Source organism: Bison bison, unplaced genomic scaffold, assembly GCF_000754665.1.
Source record: "Bison bison bison isolate TAMUID 2011002044 unplaced genomic scaffold, Bison_UMD1.0 scf7180017864223, whole genome shotgun sequence".
NCBI lineage: Eukaryota > Metazoa > Chordata > Mammalia > Artiodactyla > Bovidae > Bison > Bison bison.
The window spans coordinates 2,658,567-2,673,616 of NW_011494795.1; the positions used below are offsets into that span (position 1 = coordinate 2,658,567).

Below are 15,050 nucleotides of genomic sequence, written 5' to 3' on the forward strand. Positions count from 1 at the left end.
GGGGAGGGGCGGGCGGGGGCGGGCCTGTCATCTGAGCAGCCGACTGGGCGTGTGTTTGCTGTCCCACCCCGTCCACGGAGGGGTGGACAGGCCTGAGCCCTGACTAAACTGGGGTGTCCAGGCGTCTGGTGAGGCCGCTGCTGTCTCAGCGGCTGTGCGCTGTGGATCCTGCCCCGCACCCCCAGCTTCTCGGTGCTGTTTGCTTTTGACCTTTTCTTCCTCCTGCCACGAATCTGACGTTTCATAACATGTCTCTCAGGATGAAGGAGGTGATCTGGATTCTTTTCTCTCACTGGAGAGCAGCTGTCTCTTGAGACTTGAACAAGACTCCCCTTGAGCCTGTTCTCAGCGACAGTCACTGTGGGAAAACTCTAGTTTACGTGTGGGTAAAAGCAAGACAATGGCCAACTTTCCCCATCAGTCTAAAACTAGAAAATCAACTGAGCCTAAAAGACGTCTTTGAGGATCTGTATTATTTATTTTTGGCTGTGCTGGGTCGCTGCTGTTGTGTGTGGAAGGGGGCTACTCTGTTGCGGCGCACGGGCTGCTCACTGCGGTGGTTTCTCGCTGCAGAGCACAGGCTCCCAGGCACACGGGTCAGGATTGCAGGCTCAGGAGTCGTGGCTCTCGGGCTCTAGAGTGCGGGCTTGGTAGTTAAGGCACACCGGCTTAGTTGGCTCCGAGGATTGTGGTGTCTTCCCAGACTACAGATCAGATCCATGTCCCCTGCATTGGCAGGTAGATTCTTATCCATTGTACCACGAGGGAAGGCTGTTCTTGAGGATTTTTAATTCAAAGAGAACATAAAGTTGGTTAGCTGCTAACAAACCAGTTTCATTCTTCGATTCACTGCTTAGATTAAAAAAAAAAAACATTACAGCCTTTAGTGTCACATTGAGGCGGGGTGTTGGAAGGAAGCCTAGAAGCCCTGTCTCCTGAGCCCGATGTACCCACCTGGGGCCTGGCTGGCAGCACCTTCCCCTGCCGCCCCCCGGAGACTTCAGGCCACGTCATCTAAGGAGCCTTCGAAGGCTCACCGCTTAACACACAAGACATGGGGCGATCCGATCTGGTGCAGAATGTCTGAAAGACACAAAACTCTCAAAATTGACAACACTAAGGAACTGGCTAAAGTATGGCTAGGGATGGTGCAAAGAAGAAAAAGTGAAGTTGGATCCTCACTCCGAATAGTTTAAAAACCCCCCACATCAGAGATAAAGTTATAGAGCTAAAATAAAGATTTCATAAGTAAGGCTTCAATTCAGTCACTCAGTTGTGTCTGACTCTTTTCGACCCCATGGACTGCAGCACGCCAGGCCTCCCTGGCCATCACCAACTCCTGGAGCTTGTTCAAACTCATGTCCATCAAGTCGATGATGCCATCCAACCATCTCATCCTCTGTCGTCTCCTTCTCCTCCCGCCTTCAATCTTTCCCAGCATCAGGGTCTTTTGCAGTGAGTCAGTTCTTTGCATCGGGTGGCCAAAGGATTGGAGTTTCAGCATCAGTCCTTCCAGTGAACACCCAGGACTGATCTCCTTCAGAATGGACTGGTTGGATCTCCTTGCAGTCCAAGGGACTCTTAAGAGTCTTTTCCAACACCACAGTTCAAAAGCGTCAATTCTTCAGTGCTCAGCTTTCTTTATAGGACACAAACTGTGGGGGAAAGGCAGATAAATCTGACTATATTGAAGTTTAAGCTTTCTTTCCACCTACAGACATTATATACTATGTAATGTGTGATAAGATACAACATTTAGTTCTATTTGTGGTGCTGCGTGTAAATTCAGCTCTTTTTTGCAGCATTGCTTTTGCTTGAGGCATGGTTTCCACCACTTGCTTGTGTACTCCATGATCCATTCTCCTAATCGTGGGCACTCAGGCTGCATCCTGTTCTTCCTGCTACAGACCGTGGGACACTGACCCTCTCCAGGGCCTGTGCCAAGTCCCCTGGGGGTCGCCACTAGGGAACGGCGCTTCTGGATTACTGTGGGACAGCAGCTCTGCAGACAGGCTGCCTGCTTTCTTGTATAGCCATTCCGTATCCTTAAGCATTGAGTATGCGCCCCCGCCCCATGGAAATCTTCCCGGAAACAGGTTAAAATCAGAAGGTGCTGCAGGGTCACAGGATGCTGGAGTCATGCGGCCAGAGAGATGCCCGGTACCGGTGGGCGTGAGCGGCTGTGAACTGAGTTGTGAGATGATTTTCCTGAGTCAGAGTGTAACTTTGAAAGGGTCCCTTGGCCTTAACAAAACTCAAGAGATGGGCCTTCTGGATATTGATTAGCCAGGGATTTGACGGTGAAGGAATTTTCCTTTTCAGATACTTACTTGGCTGTGCCAGGTCTTGGTTGCAGCAGTGGCATCTTTAGTCACGGCATGCGAAGTCTTAGATGTGGCCCGTGGGATCTAGTTCCCTTACTGGGGATCAGATCCAGGCCTCCTCGTTTAGGAGTGTGGAGTCTTAGCCACCGGACTAAGCGAAGTCCTAAAAGATTTGTCTTTGTTACGCTCATTCATTTATTTGTCAGCAAATATTTGTTGAGTGCTACTATGTTAGGTACTTGACTAGGTACTGGATAAACAGCATTTAACAAACAGATCATGTTCTTATGGAGCTAAGAATCTGCAGTGGGAAATAAAAGATAATTTGAAAAACACAGAATGACGACTTCTGTGTGTTATAAAAGAAGAGTGTAGGTGCTAATTTAGCAGGGAGGTTAGGGATGTTCTGAGATGAAATTCAAGCCAGTCTCAAAACTGACAACACTAAGGTGAAGAGGAGTGGACAGTAGGTGGGGCAGGAAGAACCTTCTGGGCCAAGGGAACAGCACTGTGCGGAGACCCAGGGACGAGTCGTTGCTGGTGTTCAGTCGCTCAGTCATGTCTGAGTCTGCGACCCTATGGACTGCAGCATGCCAGGCTTCCCTGTCCTTCACTATCTCCCAGAGTTGAGTCAGTGATACCATCCAACCATCTCATCCTCTGTCACCCTCTTCTTTTACCTTCAATCTTCCCTAGCATCAGGGTCTTTTCCAATGAGTTGGCTGCTCGCATCAGGTGGCCAAAGTATTGGAGCTTCAACATCAGTCCTTCCAATGAATATTAGGGGTTGATTTCCTTTAGGATTGACTGGTTTGATCTCCTTGCAGTCCAAGGGACTCTCGAGTGTTTTTCAGCACCACAGTTTGAAAATGTCAATTCTTTGACACTCAGCCTTCTTTATGGTCCAACTCACATCCATACATGACTACTGGGAAAATCATAGCTTTGACGAGACAGACCTTTGTTGGCAAAGTGATGTGTCTGCTTTTTAACATCTGAGAGAATGAGACAAATGTGAGTTGCCAAAAGGCAAGGCAGCCAGAGGGCGGGGCAGGCTGTGAGAGGTGAAGCTGGAGAGATGGTAGGGGATGTTAGGGAGTTTGGATTTTAGACTAAGTTTAATGGGAGGCCACTGAAGGGGTTAAAGACTAATGTGGCTACTGGGTAGAGAATACTTTGAAAAGTCAGTAATAGATTAATTACTTTATTGTAGGAGTCTAGGTGAAAGTTGATGGTAGCTTGGACTGCTACTGCTAAGTCACTTCAGTCGTGTCTGACTCTGTGCGACCCCATAGATGGCAGCCCACCAGGCTCCCCCGTCCCTGGGATTCTCCAGGCAAGAATACTGGAGTGGGTTGCCATTTCCTTCTCCAATGCATGCAAGTGAAAAGTGAAAGTGAAGTCGCTCAGTCCTGTCCGACCCTCAGCAACCCCATGGACTGCAGCCTACCAGGCTTCTCCATCCATGGGATTTTCCAGGCAAGAGTACTGGAGTGGGGTGCCATTTCCTTCTCCATAGCTTAGACCAGAGTTATGAAAAAGCAGGTAGAAGGTGATGAATGGCAAATATATTCTGGAGGTAGAATCATCAATATTTGTAAATGAACTGGACGTCAAAGATGAGAAAGAGGTGTCAAGAATGATGCCCAGATTTCTGATGACAGCAGCTGTGTAGATGGAGGTGCCATTTACCAAAGTGGTGACTTCCCAGAGAGAACAGGTTATGGAGGGAAGAGTAAGAGTTCTCTGTAGACTGTGTCCAGTTTGAGACATCCAAGTGGAGGTGTCAGGAAGGAAGTCAGAGGATGATGTGGATCTGGAGCTTAGAAGAGAGCAGGTTATAAAAACTTAAGCTGTTAATAGGTGATACTTAAGCTGTGAAAATTGATAGATGACCCAGGTAATAAATACATGTACAGTGAGAAGAGTCAAGGGCCTAACAAGGAAACTGGGAGAGCTCCAACTTTAGAGGAAAAGTAATGCAGGAGCAAATTAGACTGAGGGGAGACCAGAGACGTACAAGACAACACAGCGTGTGACGCCGCGGAGGCCAGTGTGAGTCTACTCGAGGTCAAAGAAGGTGTGCACCATTGAAGCCACTGTGTTAAGCAACATGGTCACTAGAGGCCCTCCTGGCAGCAGTGTTGCTAGAACGTTCAGCACGCATACCACGTTGAAATAGGTTGAGAAAGTGGTGCTTATATTTCTGGCAATATGTGGGGTTAATTAGCCTGGAAGATCTTTCTGTATAAAGTACCTGGAAGTGCTGGATGAACTGTAACAATTCTCCTTTTAGATGCATAGCTGAGAACCTCCCCAAATAAAGGAATCCCTAGGGGTGAAGAAAAATGAGAAAATGAGGGCCTTAGAATCTGAGCTGATGATGAAGCCACAGTTGCCTTGCAGGTATTTGCCAGTCTTTGTAACCGAGAAACTTAAGTTTAATAGCTGTCCAAGAAAGATGTAGGGAGCTGGAACTGAAACCTCATATATATTTGGAAACTATAAAGGTGGACACACTCAATGAAAAGACAAAATAGGAAGAGTTTGCTACCTGGTAAAAGATGACAGAGTTCTCTCTCTTGACCTGGGCTCTGGGTGGGAAAAACTGAATATTCTTTCCTAGAATTGAAAAGCACTCTTCCCCTCACGTTTGGAGTTCAGAATTGTACTATTTAAGTGATGTGGATACGAAATTACATTGTACATAATTTGATGATGTACAAGGACGTCCGATAGAACAAAGTACTCTTTGGAAGGACGTGCTTCCACACAGGTCTCCTAAATCTGGCCAGAGATGAGCTCACAACCCCAAATAACAAGACACATGAAGTGATGCTACTTGAAATGAATCAGTAGAAAACTGTAGACTCAAATTCTCAAGAACCTGGGAACTGGAACCATTAGTTATAAAATATTGAGTAAGTAGATTTAAACTATTTAATGAAATAAAAGGTAGAAAGAAAACAGGAAAGAACAGAATGTCATCCCAAAAGGCAGGGAGGATTTGGAAAAGAAAAAGATGCTTTTAGTAATAAAAATGCAAGTTTGTAAAGGGATACTTTGGTGATGGCTTAAACAGCAGACTAGATATGACTGAAGAGAACTAGAGAACAAGGTAGGCCCGGCATCATGCAGACAGAAACGGGCTGAGAGTCATGGGGAGCTGATGAGAAGGTCTGTCACATGTCCCCACGAAGAGGGCCAAGAGAATGGAGCGAGGACATACCCCACGGACGTGCCCGAGAGTCACCCGGGAGCATGACTCGGCGTTCGCCGCGTGAGATGAACGAGAGGTTCGCCCCTTGCTCCCTGGTGGCGATGCCGCAGGACACTTCAGACGGATTTTTACAGCTGTCACAAAGACGAGACCGGCGAGCAGCAGGCTAGCCGGCTGCAGACTCCGCACCGGGAGCCGCAGAAACCAGAGGTCAGCAGATGGGACCCTCGGAGCTGGACAGGCCAGGACCGAGATCCCGGAGCTGCGGTCGCGGCTGCCCCGCCACCCAGGTAGCCGACCACGGGGCACGCGACAGAGCAGCTCCCCCACAACGGACCCCGCTCTGCAGGGGTCCTCAAGGACGGGCATGAGGGCAGAGGGCCCCTGAAGGTGCCCCGGGAGACGACGGAGACCCGGCGAAGAGGAAATGGCGAGCGAGCAGATGGACGGTAGGTCTGGGCAAACGTCCCACACGGCTTTGACACGGCCGGAGCCGGGGGCGCACCCCTGCTTGCCCGGACTGGCCAGATGCTGGGGCGGAGCCCCCGGAACTACAGCCCCCATGAGGCTCTGCGCGTGCGCATGCGCCGTGGCAGGCGTGGCGGGCGCGGCGACTGGCGTGCGTGGCGCGCGGCGTGGCGTGCGTGGGCGTTCTAGAACGCAGCGGCGAGGGCCCAGGCGCCATGTTGGGGCCGAGGGGACCGCGGAGAGGTGCTTGAAGCGGCGGGAGCGGAGCGGGAGCGGGTCGGACCTGGGCTGGTAGGAGCCCCGCCCCTCCCGCCTCAGCGGATCATGACCCGGGCGGCGGCCACGGAGGTCGCGGTGGCGGGGGACGCGGCGTGGCGGGGCCAGCGCTAGAGATGATGCCGTTTCCGGTGACCACCCTGGGACCACAGCGGACCCCGCCGCCGCCCAAGCACTACGGCATCTCTTCCCCCATCAGTTTAGCACCCCCCAGGGAGACTGACTGCATACTTACCCAGAAATTAATTGAAACTCTGAAGCCCTTCGGGGTTTTTGAAGAGGAAGAGGAACTGCAGCGCAGGATTTTAATTTTGGAGAAATTAAATAATCTGGTAAAGGAATGGATACGAGAAATCAGTGAAAGCAAGAGTCTTCCACAAGCTGTAATTGAAAATGTTGGAGGGAAAATCTTTACATTTGGTTCTTACAGGTTAGGGGTGCATACGAAAGGTGCAGATATCGATGCGTTGTGCGTGGCACCGAGACACGTTGATCGAAGCGACTTTTTCACTTCCTTCTATGATAAATTGAAACTACATGAAGAAGTAAAGGATTTAAGGGCTGTTGAGGAGGCATTTGTACCAGTTATCAAACTCTGTTTCGATGGGATAGAGATTGATATTTTGTTTGCAAGATTAGCACTGCAGACTATTCCTGAAGATCTGGACCTAAGAGATGACAGTCTGCTTAAAAACTTAGATATAAGATGCATAAGAAGCCTTAATGGTTGCCGGGTAACTGATGAGATTTTACATCTAGTACCAAACATTGACAACTTCAGATTAACTCTGAGAGCCATCAAGCTGTGGGCCAAATGCCACAATATTTATTCCAATATACTAGGTTTCCTCGGTGGTGTTTCCTGGGCGATGCTAGTAGCAAGAACTTGCCAGCTTTATCCAAATGCCATAGCATCAACTCTTGTCCGTAAATTTTTCTTGGTGTTTTCTGAGTGGGAATGGCCGAATCCAGTGCTACTGAAAGAGCCCGAAGAACGGAATCTGAATTTGCCTGTCTGGGACCCAAGAGTAAATCCCAGTGATAGGTACCATCTCATGCCCATAATCACACCAGCATACCCACAGCAGAACTCCACCTACAACGTGTCTGTTTCAACACGGATGGTCATGGTTGAAGAGTTTAAGCAAGGGCTTGCTATCACACATGAGATTTTGCTGAGTAAGGCAGAGTGGTCCAAACTTTTCGAAGCGCCCAGCTTCTTCCAGAAGTACAAGCATTATATTGTGCTTCTGGCAAGTGCGCCAACAGAGAAACAACATCTAGAGTGGGTGGGTTTGGTGGAATCAAAAATCCGAATTCTGGTCGGAAGCTTGGAGAAGAATGAATTTATTACACTGGCTCATGTGAATCCTCAGTCGTTTCCAGCACCCAAGGAGAGTCCTGACAAGGAAGAATTTCGTACAATGTGGGTGATTGGGTTAGTGTTAAAAAAACCAGAAAACTCTGAAGTTCTCAGTATTGACCTCACCTATGATATCCAGTCTTTCACAGACACTGTGTATAGGCAAGCGATAAATAGTAAAATGTTTGAGATGGACATGAAAATTGCTGCAATGCATTTGAAAAAAAAGGAACTTCATCAACTACTGCCTAATCATGTGCTTCAGAAAAAGAAAACACTTTCTACAGAAGGTGTCAGATTGACAGCCTTGGATGACGGCAGCCTTGACTTGTCTGTCAACGGTGAGAACAGCACACCTGTGTCGTCACTTCCTGCTGCTTCGAAGACTGGCCCAGTGACTGGCAGCACTCAAGGCAGAAACGGTCCTGCCCCGGTGGCAATGGCAGCATCTGTGACTGGCGTACAGTTTCCTGAAGTTTCCTTGCAGCAAGCAAATCCCAGCGACAGCCTGGGGGGTGCGTCCAGCGAAAGCATCCCTCAGACTGCTCCACAGCCAGCTGTTCCTCCAGCACCGAAGCCCATGGTCACCAGAGTCGTTTCCTCAACACGGCTGGTCAGCCATCCACCCAGGCCTTCAGGGAGCGCAGCAACAAGCATAGCTAATCCTATCGTAGGAGTCTAGAGGACATTGTCGCGTCACCAAGAAGAAAGGACCAAGGCAGCCAAAACAGAAGAGGAATGTTTTCAGAGAGAGACCAGTGTGACTCGATTGAAAACTATTCAGACAGCAGCTTTTGTTGGCCTCACGGGGAACATCCACTGCAGACCTTCCCAGTACCCCTGCTCTCCCTGCAGATCCTATTCCTGTTATCAAGAATTCAATAAAACAGATTGAACTGAGAAAAACACCTCGAGGTCCATAAACAGTATCTGCCAACTCAGCCTGCTGTCTTCACGTGCTAGTGGAGGAGAATGAAGGGTACCAGACTAGATACGGTTCCAGATAGGTTTAGTAGGTGTATTTGGTGACTTCTCTTATGGGCTAATCTTGATCAGAAGTCCAGGTTAGTATGTGAAGCTGGAAGTACTGTTACTAATGTGTCAGGATACTTACGTGTTAGCCACAGTTATGCTATTTCAAAGGACACCTGCCCTTTAGGAGGAAAAAACCCCTCCAGCTATATTTGTACCCTTGACTGACATCTGGACGGGATTGATGTTGGGTGCATTGTTGGGGGAAGTTTGCAATACAAACTGGTATCAGAATTCCTTATGCTGATGATGCACTTTATGTATATTTTTATTAGAAAGTAGAACTAATTTTAGCCTTTTCAGCTTGATGGATTTCAGTTTTTTCCTGAAGGGCGTTCTTCATTATTAATCTTGTGGTGGGTTCCCATTGTGTGGCGAGTGGTGTGCTGTGCTTCACAGGCATCGAGGCCACCTGGCTCAGCCCTGTGAGGTCACCCTTTCAGACCAAGTACCAGCTCTTAGGATATGCGCTTGGCGCTGGAGCAGTAATTAGTAAGTGTTTGGTTTTGATGGGACAGGATCAAGAAAGGAGACACTGGTTTTATCTGTACAACTGTTTGAGGGTGCGAACAATCAGCGGTCAGACGGCAGATACTGTATGGAGCTAACAAAGCTCCATGTTCTCTTATCCTTAATCATTTGTCTTAAAACAAGGAAAAACTTCCTGTACCCCCCACCCCCACTGCCTTCTCTGCTTGTGTGCACAAGATGCGCTTGTATATTGTTTCACAGAAAACTCAGTATGCTCGTGTTTTCTCAACCATGATGTGAAACCAACAGTCCTGTGGCCCCCTGGCTAGTATTGAGTGAAGTTTTACTAAACGTAATTCCTGTGAAGCATGTTATCCATCTTGGATGGCCGTTCAGTCTCCACGTAAGAGAAGATGTGTATACTCCACAGAATACCTGCTTATGGTAAAGTTAATTTCTAATTTAAACGTGTAAGCAAAAGCATTTTCTCTAGAATTTTAAATCAATTTTTATTTGTAATGACTTACTAAAATTCATCAGTGAAATTTACATGTAGAAACATAAAAAGTTTCTAGCAAGCACTTGACATCTGGTCAGCTTTCTACTCATTGATCCTGCAAAAGATTTAGAATACCTTTCTTTAAATTAAAAAAAAAAAAGACCGCTCATAATTCAGCCGCAGAACATTCATGTTGAAAACCAGGAGTGCCCGCGCTTGTAGGTGATGAGAGCTCGGTCTTCTTCTGGGCGTAGCAGCACACCTAACGGGCTTTCCACAGCCTGGTTCTGGTTCTTCCCATCCCCTGACAGTGTTCCTTTTTACCACACGTGCATTTTTCATCTCAAACTGCAGCTTCTTAAACTCTTTCCCCGTCCTTCTGAATAATTTCCCCAAAGTTGGATTCTAGTCGTTTCTGTTGTGGGCTGTGCAGTAATTGAGACTCTGTTCACCATGACCTCCTGACGCCTAGTACACGGTGTTCCTGCTACCTGTGTGGTCCTCTTCCCTTCTGCTACAATAAAATCAGGTGACGTGTGTACAGTACCTGTGTATTTTGAATAGCTGTTGTGTCACTGAAATTGCCAGGCACAAATTTAGTCCTGTCGTTTTGTTCACACATTGGGGGAAAATTAGTTTATTAAATGTTTCGTGTAATTGTACTTGTTTTTCCAAGCTGGAAAGTTGGAGCTTTTTAATTCTAGTTTTCATTACCTGAATATCGGACTATTTTTTCATACTGTGTGCGTAGTGTCTCATGACTGGAGTTTGCTTTGTTTTATAGTATCTGTACTCCTTGTATTTTTCAAGCGCTATTTTGAAAAGAGATGATGTATTTCTCCATTAAAAAAAAAAAAAAACACAATAAAAATAAACGAGAAAGAAGCGAGCAGAGGGATTTAAACCGGAGGATAACAGTTCAGCTGTTCTTACAGTGCTCCAGCAGGGAGAGACGCTGATGAACCTGTCCACTTTATTTGAAGTCTAGAGTTCATGTTACAGCGTTAGGGAGAAGCCTGAAAAGATTAACACTTCATTTCAAGCATGCTGACCCCACAGCCAGACTGGGGCCTTAAGCAGCAGCACTGAACACATGGCCTCTGGCTTTCCTTCTGAGCCAGCCTGACCAGAAGCAGCTTGGCCCCCTGCCTGCCCCCCCAGGCTCCTGTACGGGATGCTGTGGCGGGGAGGGGTCTGGTGGTGAGGAAGAGCTGGAGTGGGTGCTGGCAAAGGGGCGCCCCAGGCGGCGGGGCAGGGGGCACCGACAGTGCCAGCCCTGCTTCTGAACAGGCGGCTTCAGCCAGCGGTGGGGAGGGGACCCAGGGCCGCGCACTGCGCCTTCCAGCCCCGGCAGTGGCCTCCGGAGAGCTTTCTGTATTGAAGCGGACAAAAATAGTATTTTAGAAAAGTCTTAAAGTTCGAAAAGAATTTTCTTCACTAAAAAAAATTTCTGAGAGCATCTTACTTTGTCGTAAAAGCAATAAACCACTTTCTTTTGGGGGAAAATGGTTAAAAAATAGAGTTAAAAAATTCCTAATTCAAAAGAAGGTAGGGGACTTCGCTGGTGACCCAGTGATTACACCTCAGCACTTGTAAGGCAGGGGCGAGCGTCCATCCGTGGTCAGGGAACAGAGAGCCCGCGTGCCGGCTGAGCTGCCCAGTGCAAGTCTGTCAGAGAAAGCCAGGAACGAGGCGGGTGGGAAGTCCCCCCGTCTAAGATGGGGGACATGAAGCCAAGTACGTCACTGTACGCATAAGTGGGCTAAACATCCTCACTAAAGCGGAGGTTGTCGGAGTCTCTGGAAAAACCGCGTTCAGCTGCTTGCTGCTCTGTTTACGAGCGGCACACCCAGAATGTAAGACCTGAGAGAGAGGAAGGAAGGCCAACAAAAAGCTCTTAGAGTGACAGTGTCATCCAAACGCTTCAAGCTGAAAATAATTGCCGGGGGCAGAAGGGACCGGTGCGGCAGGGAGAGGGGAGGAGCTGCGGCAGGGAGGGGCGCGGCTTCGTGTCCGCATCTAAGAGCCTCAAAGTAAACAGGTCACGGTCTGCCAGAAGCGTCCCTGTCGCAGAACGTTTTTACACAGCTCCTTTCGTTAATTGATGTTAAGCAGACAAAAAGGGAATAGTTTTGAACATACAACAGGAGTTGGCAAACATTTCTTGTAAAGGGCTAGGTAGTGGGGGAATGGTGCTCAGTCGTGTCCGACTCTGCGACCCCAGGGACTGCAGCCCGCCAGGCTCCTCTGTCCGTGGGACTTTTTAAGCAAGAGTACTGGAGTGGGTAGCAGGTTCCTCTTCTAAGGGATTTTCCCCAGCCAGGGATCAAACGAGTCTCCTCCGTCTCCTGCATGGCAGGCGGATTCTTTACCCCGAGCCACCAGGGAAGCCCATAAAGGGCCAGCTAGGAAGTGTTTTCAGTCTTGTGAGGGTCTGCAGTCTCTGTCTCAGCTGCTGAACTCTGCCTTTTAAGGGAGCTCAGCACGGAATGTGTGTCAGCAGACGCCCAGGCTGGGTTTGTCGCCCGTTCCCCCCACCGGCAGTTGTTATCTCTGATCTATTGGACGTTTGTTGTAAAACCTTCCACTCAACAATTAGAAATGCATTTTATTGTCAAATAAACACTGGGCATGTAACACACACACACACACACACCCTCATGTTCAACCAGAAAGTAAAACTCTTTTTACTTTCTGCTTGAACATATTTTAAATTACATGATTCATGGAACATATTTTAAATTACTTGATTCATGGAACATGTTCTCTGACTGCAAAACAGTTGGGAATGAATGATAAACAGCACAGAAAAAAATTTCCTAAAGAAGACACAAAAGCGCTAAAGTCGTGAAGAGACGGACAGACAGAGTCTCTTATTCTATCAAGTGATGAACAGTGAAAAGTGGAAAACAGGCTGTGAGCACGGAGATTTCATAACACATCAGACAGTCACAGTCCAGGAGATACTAACAATGGGGGGAGGAGGTCTCTGAAAAGATGAAGCAACCCAATAAACGGGCGAAAGAGATGCTTCGGTACTTCACAGAAGACGAAATAAGAGTGAACGGGAAAGGGTGCTGCCTCTCGTTAGTGGTGGGAAAAATGGGAATTAAGACCACAGAGCTGTTTTTCCTTTTTCTTTTTTTAACAAAAATGAAGTCTGACAGCATTGAGGTTTGGTGAGGAGGGGGCGCGCTGATGTGATGGCCAGTGGGCCGCAATGCAGACCGGTCCCTTCAGGAGGTGTGGGCTTTCTGCTAGTGTGGCGATGCGCCCACAGGGCTCCACCCTGCTCGTGGGGCTCTGGTGCCCTCCATCTGACTGCTCCCTCGTCTGTCGGGGCGGCCAGAGTCTGGGCCACCTCTGCAGACCCCTCAACCCCTCTAGCTTACCTCCCGCATGCCACGTGGATGTCCTCGGTTCCCACGTGTGCCAATTCAGGAAGCACTTTGCTAGAGAGACTGCCCCACGGTCCCCAGGAGATGAGGAGGAGAGTGAAACAGCAGCATTTTGTAATAGCTTGAAGCCTGAAAAAACGCACATCTCCATTAGCACGGAGTGGAGGGCGCGCAGTGTAGTCATGCAGTAAATAACGTGGACCCAGGCCTCGTGTGTCCGGATAATATTAATAGCTGCATTTCCTAACGCTGGGGGGAAAAGAAATGCGCAGGAAAATACACAGTGTGGCCATTCTGTATGAGGTTTAAAGGAAGCAAAGTAGGGCAGTGTCATTTAGCACAACTGCGGAGTGTAAGGGAGAAACCAGGGAAAGTGGAGCAGAATCCAGAGTAGCTGGGGCCAGAGGGGCGGGAGGGGGCCGCAGTGCCGGAAGGCGGACGGGAAGCCTTCCTCCTCTTGCAGGGTGGGTGGGGGAGGAGGTGGTGTTGGTTTTATTGTTAATCCAAGTTGTAAATGCTTCTGTGTGTGTGATGTCTGATCAGGAAACCTAGCACCAAGGTGATGTCATCTCCTGAAGTCCAGTGGGCTGCCCACTGTACCCCAGGGCCACCTCCAGAGGGTTGTCTTAAACACGTCTTCATCAGTTAGGAATTGCATTTGACCAGACATTGCATTTGACAATGACTGAGCCCAGTACAGGGAGATTCTCTTTCACGTCCAGAGGGAGTCGGTTCAGGGCCAGTGGGGACACTTTCCTGGCCCCCAGGGACCCCGGCTTCCTCAGGGCCAGCCCCACCGCTGCAGTTCGTGCCTTCCATCCCCGGGGTCACCTCCAGGTGCAGGGCGACGGCATGGCCACTGCCGCCACATCTTCATGTAAGGCTGGAGGAAGGAAGGGGCAGGGAGGGGTGACGCTGTCCCCGCAGACCCTGTCCTGGAGGATGACGCGCCCTCGTCTTCTGCTGACTGGAACTTAGCAGGCCCCACGAGTTTCTCAGTCGCATTAGACTCTCTGCGACTCCATGGAGTGTAGCCCGCCAGGCTCCTCTGCCCATGGGATTCTCCAGGCAAGAACACTGGAGTGGGTTGCCATCCCTTTCTCCAGGGGATCTTCCTGACCCAGGGATTGAACCCAGGTCTCCTGCATCGCAGGTGGATTCTTTGCCACCCGAGCTACTAGGGAAGCCCGAGAAGGCCCTGCCTACCTACAAGGGAGGCCAGAAGGCGTAGTCTGTGCTCGTTGGACGTGTAATCGTCATCCCCATTGTTATGTGAGAGGAAAACAGGACAGAATGGGTGTTGAAATACAACGATAGAGCGTCTTGCAGACTCCTACATTTAGACACTAAGACTTCCGAATAAGGATCAAAAAAGACACTTTACTGTGAATTAGAACTGAAGAGTAATGAAAAGGCAGCTTGTGGGTGCGGCCGTGATGTTCAGAAGAGGGGGTGCCTGGCTGTAAACGCTGCCCTAGGAAAATAAAGACTGAAGACTGATGCGCTGAGTGCCTTCAGAGCTGGGTTAGAAAGGACACGACATTAGAGAAGAGCTGACACCTATCCTGCTCAAACTCTTCCAGAAAATTGCAGAGGAAGGTAAACTTCCAAACTCATTCTATGAGGCCACCATCACCCTAATACCAAAACCTGACAAAGATCCCACAAAAAAAGAAAACTACAGGCCAATATCACTGATGAACATAGATGCAAAAATCCTTAACAAAATTCTAGCAATCAGAATCCAACAACACATTAAAAAGATCATACACCATGATCAAGTGGGCTTTATCCCAGGGATGCAAGGATTCTTCAATATCCGCAAATCAATCAATGTAATACACCACATTAACAAATTGAAAAATAAAAACCATATGATTATCTCAATAGATGCAGAGAAAGCCTTTGACAAAATTCAACATCCATTTATGATAAAAACTCTCCAGAAAGCAGGAATAGAAGGAACATACCTCAACATAATAAAAGCTATATACGACAA

The 15,050-nt window shown here is 48.5% G+C and overlaps 2 protein-coding genes across 2 annotated transcripts in view; both read left to right on the plus strand.

Moving 5' to 3' along the window:
• The window catches only part of RADIL (Ras association and DIL domains), a 53,202-nt gene that overhangs the window by 5,889 nt on the left and 32,263 nt on the right, over window positions 1-15,050 (plus strand).
• Window positions 6,219-10,538, plus strand: PAPOLB (poly(A) polymerase beta (testis specific)). The gene is given in 2 exon segments (XM_010845772.1): window positions 6,219-8,443; window positions 8,445-10,538. Coding segments are annotated over 2 exon segments (2,169 nt in total). The 5' UTR covers window positions 6,219-6,404; the 3' UTR covers window positions 8,575-10,538.